Raw genomic sequence first — 9,958 nt, 5'->3', positions numbered from 1 at the left:
GGCGCAGGAGGAGCAGGCCCAGGAGGAGGAGGAGGCACAGCTGGGAGAAACTCCTACAAATCCAGCCTCTGTTGTATTGATTTCTGGATTCCCAGATTAGGATGACCCAGTGCTGTCAAGAGAAAATACTTCCTGTGGCGGGAGAAGAGCGTCTCCCTCCCAGGGGTGGATTTCCTCCTACTGAGCTACAGGATCAGGGGCACAGGAAGCGAGCTCACCGCCCACGGAGATCTCGACGCCGCACACCCGGACCCGGGGGCCTCCTGCGCAGGCCAGCTTGCAGACAAACAGGGTTGTGCCCGGGGGCAGGTCCGAGACGTGGGTGCTGAGGGTCTGGCCACGCTGGGCGGCGACTTCCCTGTTGGCCCGGTAGAGGATCAGCTGGCTGCGGCGGCTGGAGCGGGGCTGGCAGCCCTGCCCGGGCTTCAGGGCGCACGCGATGTCGACGGCCGAGCCGATAGCCACGACGCGGGCCGGGGTCACGGTGACGTGGCCGAGCTTGCACACGTCTGCAGGGAAGAACAGGGACGGGCTGGGGCCCGAGACGCCCACCCCCGGTGGGGGGCTTCGATGCCCGAGGGAGGGCCGCAAGCGCCCCGGCGGCCCCCAGAGCAGGCGGGCCGGGCCTGGACTGCAGCTCGCGTCCTTCTCGGTCCGGCCGTCCGGGCTCAGCTCTGAACAGGAGCGCGGGAGGCAGCGGTCGGGTGGGCCGAAGTCGGGAAAAGCCGGCCTCTGGCACGCAGCTCGTTCAGCAGCCGCTGCGCGGGTCCACACCCTGTGTGGTCGCAAAGCGGCTTCACGCAGGCGGAGAGGGCGAGGCCCCGCGCTGGGCGGGGAAAGTTCCTGCTCTTGCTGTGCCCGGTGGGAGCCACGCGGCGCTTGCAGCATTATTTTACAGCACGGGAAACGTGCGAAGGCTGGTCTGCCGCGTGTGGCGGTGCAAGGCCGTAATCCCAGCGCTCAGGGGCTGAGGCAGGAAGACTGCCCGGAGTTCAAGGCCTGCCTGGGCCACAGAGCAAGACCTTGTCTCAATAAATAAGTAAACAAATAAGTAAATAAATGGCTGGCTTGTAGTCGATGTGGAAGGCAGTGATGGGTGTCACCCTGCCATATTTTGGTATGTCTACCGTATTTCCTGTCCTTTCCTCTATTAAGCCCTTTTTCAAAAGACAGACCTACTGGCATCCTTCCCTCTGGAATTTGTTTTATTAAGAATACATTTGCATCTCAAAAGTGGACAGTTAAGGGTGATTTCAGTAGCATTAAGGAAAGAGCCTGAGCAGTAGCCATCCTGAATCTCAGGCATGACAGGAGGGGACTCTTATCAAAAGTCCTGTCTGGATGAGGGTAAGATGGCTAGGGCCGGAGACCATAAAGGGGACTTGGCAGGGAAATTACTTAAACCAAGTAAAAGAAGTACTGAAAGCAATTTTAATGAAATTTTTCATTTTTATTTTCAAAGCTAAAATGGAATCTCTCTCTCTCTCTCTCTCTCTCTCTCTCTCTCTCTCTCTTCTCTCTTTCTCTCTCTCATCTCATGTGATTGCTTGGTGTTGGATTCGTTCAAGCTTCTCGATTCTAATAACTTCAAAGCCAAAAACAAGTTCTCTCTCTCTCTCTCTCTCTCTCTCTCTCTCTCTCTCTCTCTCTCGATGAGAAAAGCAAGAAAATGCCAGGCATGAGTTTTCGGGAGAGCCCAATGCCCATGATCTGCTGTTCTGGGCACTGCGATACAAACGCTATCTATTCCTGATGCAGCTGGGTCGCCTAGCCACTTTCTTAAGAGCAAATGCTAGGACCGGATCGCTGCATTGACTGTTAGAACAAATGGAACAAGTGATCGTTACTGACATAGAGCCACCCTACTCCGTCCAGGGAGCGAAGCTGTCCACAGTGAAGCCTCCTGGGCGGTCACCCCTGAGTGCTGCGCACCCACGACTCAGAACGTAGACCACAGACCTGCACACAAATGGGGGAACAGAAATGAGCGCACCTATCTGAGCCTCGATCAACAGCCACAGGGTTATAAACACAGGCGCCAGCGAGCAGCCTCTCACAGCCCGTGCCATGAACAGTCGGCGGGGGCCACGGCTCTGTGCTGTCCCTTGGGAAAGAAGACAAATGCATCATGTTAGAGACGCCACCACCCAGGGCAGCGCTGAAGCCCAAGCCACACGGCACCTGGTAAGGCACCACATGGGGCTTCTGCACAGTGAGATTGCTTTTCAATAACACATTTCTATTTATTTTTGTCTTTTTTTGAGACAAGGTCTCCCTGTGCAATTCAGGCTGGCTTTGAGCTCACCTTGTAGGCCAGGATGGTCTTGAACTTACAGGGACCCTCCTGCCTCAGCCTCCCCGGTGCTGGGATTATAGGTGTGCGCCACCATGCCCAGCAGTGTCTACACCTTTAAGACTGATAAGCTAACATCGGAAGCCACTGTTTACCTTGGTGAAGGTGCTCAGTGTTGGCAGAGGTGGAGAAGAGACCTGGCCCTGTCTGTCCATCTGGGCAGCTGGACCTGGTCTCGCAGGCCTTGGGCTCCAAATCTGTGCTGGGGGCTGAGGTACAAGGCAAGGGACAGATGCTGCTGGTCCGCCTCGGGGAAGGGACTGTCCTGGGAGGGCGCCTCCTGTCTGGGAGGGCTGCCCACAGATCTGATCACCCCAAGGAGCAGCCTCTTTGTGCTATCCTTCGAGCATGAGGTTCTGAGGTGAACTGGGGGACATAAATGGTGGGACCCTGCTGGGCCCTTTGGACCTGGGCTGGGACACTTTGAGACCATGTGCCCCTCAGAAACGCCCATCCGGGCTCAGCCACATGGTCTCCTGCTCCTGGCCTGTGGCCTCCTGTCCTCTGCTGACTGTTCGGCACTGCCAGGACACTGCACTCCACGTCCCTGCTGGCTGCTGCCCCGCCGACCTCCACCCCAGCTGTGAAGTCTCACGGGCACCACCAGCAGCCCTCCCTCCTGGGCCTGGCCTAACCTCCTGGCCTCCGATCCCTCCCGTGGCCTCGGGTATGCTCCCGTGCATGACCTGTAGCTGTGCCCCTCTTTCTGACCCTTTTTTTCTTTTTGAAGTGCAGGGCATTGAACCCACAGCCTTCTCACTGAGCTATATCTCTCGTCCTTTTGTATTTTTAAAATTTTGAGCCAGGCTCTTAAGTTGCCCAGGCTGGGCTGAAACGTGTGATCCTCCTGTCTCAGCCTCCCAGTGGGATCGAGACCTCTGCTCCTCGCGTCATTATTTTTGTTTTGGTGTGCTGAGACAGGGTCTCACCATGCAGGCTTTGCTTGATTTTCCACAGGACCTCTGCATAAGAATACAGGAGAGGACAAGAGAAGCACAAGGGAGGAATCTGTGCCAGTCCCGGCCACCGAGGACACAGGAGGGAGGAGGAGCAAGAGCTGCAGAGCCTTCATTCCACAGGGGATCAGATCAGGATGACATAACGCTGGCTCTCCCGGGACAGCAGCCAGGGATAGACACTGGTGAGTCCAGTCACAGAAAGTGACAGATGAGGATGTGGGAGGGGAGTGAGCTGGAGAAACTGGCCAGAGCAGGTGGGGGGTGGGGGAGAGAACAGCGAGAACACACCTGTAATCCGTGCATGCAGAGGCTGAGGCAGGAGGATGGCCATGAATGAATTTGAGCCAGCCGGGGCTACATAGTGAGCCTCTGTCTCAAAAAAAAAAAAAAAAAGGGCAAGCTATTGAGCCCCAGGTGGACGGCCAGCATGCCTGCAGCTCAGCCCTGAGCGGTCTCGGCCCCTCCCATAGGACAGACCCTGTCTCCTGTCCCCTCAGGCTCCTGAGGGACAAGGCTGGCCATACAGCACTGCCTGAGCGGACCTCGGGACTCCCGTGCTGGTCTCCTCGACCTCCAGTTCGTTTCCTGGAGCTGTGCCCAAACAACATTAAGCCACGGTTTGCTGTGCTGTAGCTGGCGCCCTCAGGATCTTCGGTTACTGTGGGGAAGATGCTAAAATAAGCTGTGGGGATTGCGAGCTTTAAGCTAGGACATCTGAGAAGCAGTAGCAGCACCAGGGCTCTTGGGTCTTCGTGCTTGTTAGGGTTTGTGTCTAGGTGTCCCCCCCAAAAACCTCATGCAGTCCTGGGGCGGCTTCTGGAGTTTGGGATTGATTGCTGTGGGTGTGGATGCTGCACCCACCCTGGGGGAGGTAATTCGTGCCACAATGTAAGGAGGGGAGAGAGGCCTTGCTGCCAGTCCCTCTGCTGTCACCCTGAATGGCTGCTCTGTGTGATGTGCCACTCAGCTCTGGAGCCAAGTGAGTATGGACTGAAACCTCCACCAATTGTGGGCTAAATAAGTCTTTCCTTCCTTATTCTGGGTGTCGGGTCCCAGCAATAAGAGAAAGATAACTAAGACAATGCTGTTTCTTTTTTTTTTTTCTTTTTTTTTTTTTTAAATTTTAAAGTATCTTTCCCTAAGAAAGGGGGCAGTTGGGGGGTGCTCAGCGCTCATTGGCTGTGCAGCTTGGGTAGTCCCACACTAGAGAGAGACACCTTTTTTGAGGAGCTGGGGCTGGAACCCAGAGCCTCCACACAGAGTGACACTGACACCCTTTTTTACTTTGGGATGAGGTCTCGCTAAGTTGGTACATCACTAAATTGCTCAGATTGGGCTTGAAGTTGAGATCTTCCTGCCTCAGCCTCCTCAAACTCTAGCATTACCAGTGTGTACCCAAGGGTGGCCGAACAGTAAGACGCTGCTGCCCACAGCATTCTCTCCACTCCTCGCTGAATGGCGCAGCTGTGTGAGGCTCCCCAGGCCACCTGGTCGTAGTCGAGGTTCTGTCTAACCCGGGACACACGTCCCACGCTCATTGCCTGCACAGGTCTTGGTTGCTTCAGAAACGCCCATAAAACTTACTAAATAAATGTGCAAAGGTCTAGCCTGTTCTTCCCAGTGTGGCAACATGATTCTCACGCCCTGGGGTGGGACTCTTGTGCCCTTCCAGAAAGACAGTGGTCACCGCCTCCTCTGGGTTAGAGGAGCCCATGGCTGGAGCCGCAAGTGCACCACGTAGGAGGACATGAAGAAGGGAAACAGGAACCGTGCGGATCTGCAGCGGCCCTCGGCCGGGGGTTCAGTGACCGTCAGCCGCGCAGCTTGGGCTGTCCCCAAAGAGTAAGAATGTTTCTCAGGTCACCTAACGAGTTACAAATGGATGCGTGTGTATGAAGCACACGTTTCTATGTCTTTACATGTCCTGTAGCTACATAGGTTGAGACCGACAGCACATACATTAAATGTGACGTACTACGCACGGTGTTCAGTATAGTGCTAGTGAATTCGGTAAATAGAGCGAGGCTGTGACTTCAGAACACAAGCTTACTGGTTTCCTCTGAATACCGGCTGGAAACTGCATTTATGAGAACCTCAGCTGCCCCGAGGCCTTCAAGTAAACGAGGTTCCTTCCAATAAAATGAAACCTGCTGTCAACTGTGAACACCTTCCCCCCGCCCATCTGCACAGCCCCTATCAAAATGACAGCTCTACCCTGAATCACAGAATCAAAGTGAGTGCTGCGTCATTACTCATTGCGGGGATGTGAAGGTTTCCAGTGACAGCCGAGGCTGGGAGGAGGGGCAGGCAGAGAGACTCAGGCAGGAGGTGCGGGCCACAGCCATGTTCGGTCCCACTTCCCCTTCTGCAGGGAGAAGAGCCGGCCCCCGCTTTCTCCCCAGCGATCTCTTCTGGAGCAGGGGGCAAAAACACCTGCACCTCCACAATACTTTGCTCTGTAGCCCAGGCTGGCCTTGAACTCATAGTGGTCCTCCTGCCTCAGCCTCTCAAGTGCCAGGACAACAGGCGTGTGTGGCCAAGCCTGGCTGCTAGCACCGCATTAAATTCAGAGAAATGTGTGGTGTTGAGTAAAAGAACCAGGCAGTGAGCCTCGGCTCTATGGTCCCCACATGACAACACAATTCTCCATCCCGGCTGCCCTCCTAGGCGGCCGAGACCAAGCTGTCCACAGGGCACATCAGGGTCGCAGGCACAGCCCGTGGCCCCCCAAGGTAACTCCCACTCCCCCAGGCCAGCCGAGCATGTCTTTTCTGAACGCTTGTGACTTCATGCGGCCATCTGAGCTTTGACACAGGGTGCAAAAGTGTGCCCTGGAGGAGCATGGTAACAGTCTCTGGTAACAAAGTGCTCGGAGCACTGGCTGTCCGCAGGCAGAAGAGCGAGTCTGGGCCACACCGCTTGCCATGCCCTGAACTAAAAAATGAATCAAAGAGCAAACTATTCAAGCTGAGACATTTAATCTGCTGGCAGATACAACAGATACAGCTCTTGAAGTCACAGGTGCGGGCGAGGAGTTTTGAACAGAGCCCCTGCGCACGGAAAACAGCCCTAAGAATTAACAAATGGGATCGCATCGAATTGAAATGCTTCCTCACAGAAAAGGAAACAACTAACAGAGTGAAAAGAGAACCTACAGAATGGAAAGATGTTTAGCAGCAATCCCTCAGACGACTAATGTCTAGAACACGTAAGAAGCTAAAAAAAAATTAGAATCCCAAAATAAAAGACCCAGAGTTGGGGATTTGGCTCAGTGGTAGAATGCTTGCCTAGCGAGCTGGAAGCTCTGGGTTCGGTCCCTGGCAACAAAACCAAAGAATAAACCTCCCCTAAAATAAACCTCCCCACCAAATAAAAGACCCAATAAAAAATTAGGCAGTCATGGAGAACAGACAGTTCTCAAAGTACAAAGGACCCGTGGATACACGAAGAAATGGTCAGCGTCCAGGGCCACTGCAGAAATGCAAATGAAAACACCGAGACCCTGGCTTGCCCTCGGAAGCATGGCCACCGCCAAGAAATCCAATCACAATAAGTGCTGGGGAGGGTGCGGGGAGAAGCGAAGCCTGCTCCACGGCAGGTGGGAACAGAAGCCAGGGCAGCCCAAATAGAAAGCTGGGTGGACAGTTCTCCAGGCCAAAACCAGAAATTCCACTCCACTCAGCTGCTCCCCTTTTAGGTATCTTCTCCAAAGAGTTGAAGACATCAGATTACGGGGCTCCATGCACACCCAAATGTGTAGCAGCACAGTCCACAAAGGCTATGTCCTGGGAGTAGACTGAACAGGTGAATGGATAAAATGTGTTGTTTACGCACAGTGAAACACTATTCTTTTTTTTTCTTTTTTCCCTTTGGTACTGGGATCAAACTCAGGACCTTGTACTTGCCAGGCAGGTGCATATGCCATTGAGCTGTCTCCTTGACCCAAATAGAGGAGTACTATTCTGCCACGAAGAGGATAGGATAAACTGGAGTCACCTGTAGGAAGACGGCTGCACCTTGGGGCCATGATGCTGAGTGAAATAAATCAGACACACGAGGCTGAGTATCACGTGGTTCCTCTTAGACAAGAACCCCAGAGTGTACATGAGCAAAAGAAAGGATGGAGAGCTGGGTCTTTCTCAAAGGAGAAAGGAACCAAAGATTGGCAGGGGAGGCTTGAAGAAGGGGTGAAGGAAACCGTGCCCCTGGGCTGACTCCATATGAGGAATGTGGGCAACGAGTGCTGCAAACACGGGTGACAAAATAAATCACCCCTCCCCCAGGCTTCCCATGCGTGCTGCAGGGCGTGGCACGGGGCTGTGGCCGGCGGCCGGGGCCCCTCCGGGGGAGCTGGCATCAGACCACAGCTGCATGTGCACCGAGCTGGCATCTCACCAACGTGCCCCCAAGGCGGGGTGTGTGACGGCCTCTTCTGCTCACAGAGGTGTTTGCCTGCCGGCCAATGAGCACAGCCACACCACCCAAGCATGCATATGCAGCACACACATGCACTTGCATGCGTGCACACACGCACCCACCCGCACCATGCACACATGCGCGTGCACACACACACACGATGAAGCCAGCCAAGCATGTTTAGTCTTACTAGCTCCTTCCCGAAGAGCTCACCCTGTGACATGCCAGGATACCTCTGCTCCGGGACAGGCTGAACCAGACGGCCATTAACCACCCTGAACCAGACGGCCGTTAACCACCCTGAACCAGACAGCCATTCTCTCAAGACCGACACACAGATCTCGTGCAATCCCAGTTGGAAGATCCATAGCATTCCTCACAGATCTAGAGAAAACGATCCTAAAATCCCCTGGAACCAGAAGAGGCCAGAGGAGCAAAAGCAGTCCTGGAAGACAAGGACAAAGCAGGGGCGTCGCCGTCCCTCCTGGGACTCCACCACAAGTCTCCAGTGACCAAAGCCCCAAGCAAACTGGAAAATCGATGGCCAGAAGGGAGGACGCAGAAAGAGCTGCGGGCACACTCAGCCACCTTGTCCTCTTTTCTTTGAGACAGAAAAAGGGTCTCGCTATGCAGTTCAGGCTGGCCTTGTGCTCACTTCTGTACCCACCAGGCTGGTCTTTTTTTTTTTTTTTCAAAGTTATTAAATAATTTTATTCTTTTCTCTTTTATATTGTTAAAAGTAGCCCAGTGTTAAACATGGGAGCAAAATCTGAATTTTTTTTCTTAAAAAAACAATCTTTGTTAGGTTTATACAAAGCATGTATAAATACATCTATTGAGAAAATATCTCAGAGTCACGTTGCACAGGTGTAGGAGCGCCAGACATAATAAAAAGGAAAATGCCTCCAAATCCAAGAAGGGCAGACAGTGTTGTTAAAGTCAGTTTTAGCCAGCCTCACTGGCCAGTGCATGCCTTCAAGTTGAAAGTTGTATTTAGACACTATGAGAGAAAACATTGTATGTGGCTAGTACGAAGAGTTCCTCAAGCAGAATCAGTTTTGTTCTTCGTATATAGTTGGGTTTACAGCTTCAAAAGCAAGCAACAATAAGGATTATAAAAATTCGCAACATTTGTATTAACTGCTCAAAAACAGCAAAGAGGGCTGGTGAGATGGCTCAGTGGTCTAAAAGCACCTACTTAGAACAAGCTTAGCAAAGCCCAGAGACCACGGTTCAATCCTCCAGCACCACATGCCAGCCAGCCCGCCCCTTGGTGGGCTGAGCTGGCCACACACACACACAAAAACAGCAAAGAAAAAATGAACCAATGGTTATTAAAATTAGAATTGTTGAATAAGAGCTTAGATAAAAAACATCAACAGTTAATTATCTTTGATTTTTAAAAATCCCACACAATATATTCTTTTGTCTGGTATAAAGGATTTAACCCACAACCAACCACCCGAACTATCTTTTCTTTATCAAGCTCTTTATCCATGCAAAACTTTAGTAGTCTTGGTGCACACTGCTCAGCATATGCTGTCTCCAGGCTGGTCTTGAACTCACAGAGATCCTCCTGTCTCAGCCTCCTGAGTGCTGGGATTATAGGCGTGCATCACCAAGTCCAGTTTTCAGCCACCTTGTCTTTGATAAAAGAGCCAAGCACTTCTGCTGGAGGAAGAGAGCTTCTTTAATAGATGGGTGGGGGCAGCTGACTGTCCACAGGCCAAAGACTAGAGTTAGACCTGTGTCTCACCAGGCACTAAAGTATAATCCAAATGGGTCAAAGATCTAAACTTCAGAACAGAACCACCTAGTCTGCTGCAAGTCACAGGCAGGCAAGGGCTTTCTGAATAGGACCTTGAGGCACAAGAACTAACACCACCGACTATCCCAGGGCATGACACACCGAAAAGCTTCTGTACAGCAAACCAGCAGAGAGGGGGCGGCCCTGCAGGACGGGCAAAGCCGCCAGCTGCTCCCTGCACCGAGGACTAACCTCTAGAACACATACAGAGCTCACAATCTAGACCCAGAAAATGGAAGACCTAACCAAAACGTGGGCAACTGAAACGCACGGGCGCCACTCAGAAGAGGTTGCGATGGCCAATAAACACCTAAGACGCAATCGGCATCGCTGGCCACTAGAGCAAACGAAAACAAGGCTGAGATCCCAGCCCGCTAGGGCGAAGGGCCAGCGTCAGGAATCAGGAATCGCAGTCACCGCTAG

General features: G+C 52.9%; 1 protein-coding gene across 1 annotated transcript in view; it reads right to left on the bottom strand.

The window, feature by feature from the left end:
* Nucleotides 1-9,958, bottom strand: part of Il12rb2 (interleukin 12 receptor subunit beta 2) — a 41,107-nt gene that overhangs the window by 29,048 nt on the left and 2,101 nt on the right. Inside the window, exons 2-3 of the mRNA XM_023718307.1 lie at nucleotides 1,994-2,104; nucleotides 219-509 (exon numbers count right to left, since the gene is read on the bottom strand). Coding sequence (XP_023574075.1) covers nucleotides 219-509; nucleotides 1,994-2,069 — 367 coding nt within the window. The 5' untranslated portion in view covers nucleotides 2,070-2,104. The remainder of the gene's footprint in view (nucleotides 1-218; nucleotides 510-1,993; nucleotides 2,105-9,958) is intronic.

This window comes from Octodon degus, unplaced genomic scaffold (assembly GCF_000260255.1).
Source record: "Octodon degus isolate 3935 unplaced genomic scaffold, OctDeg1.0 scaffold00057, whole genome shotgun sequence".
NCBI classification, from domain to species: Eukaryota; Metazoa; Chordata; class Mammalia; order Rodentia; family Octodontidae; genus Octodon; species Octodon degus.
Note: the sequence above shows the minus strand (reverse complement) of the source record. Positions and strands in the feature narration are given on the sequence as shown.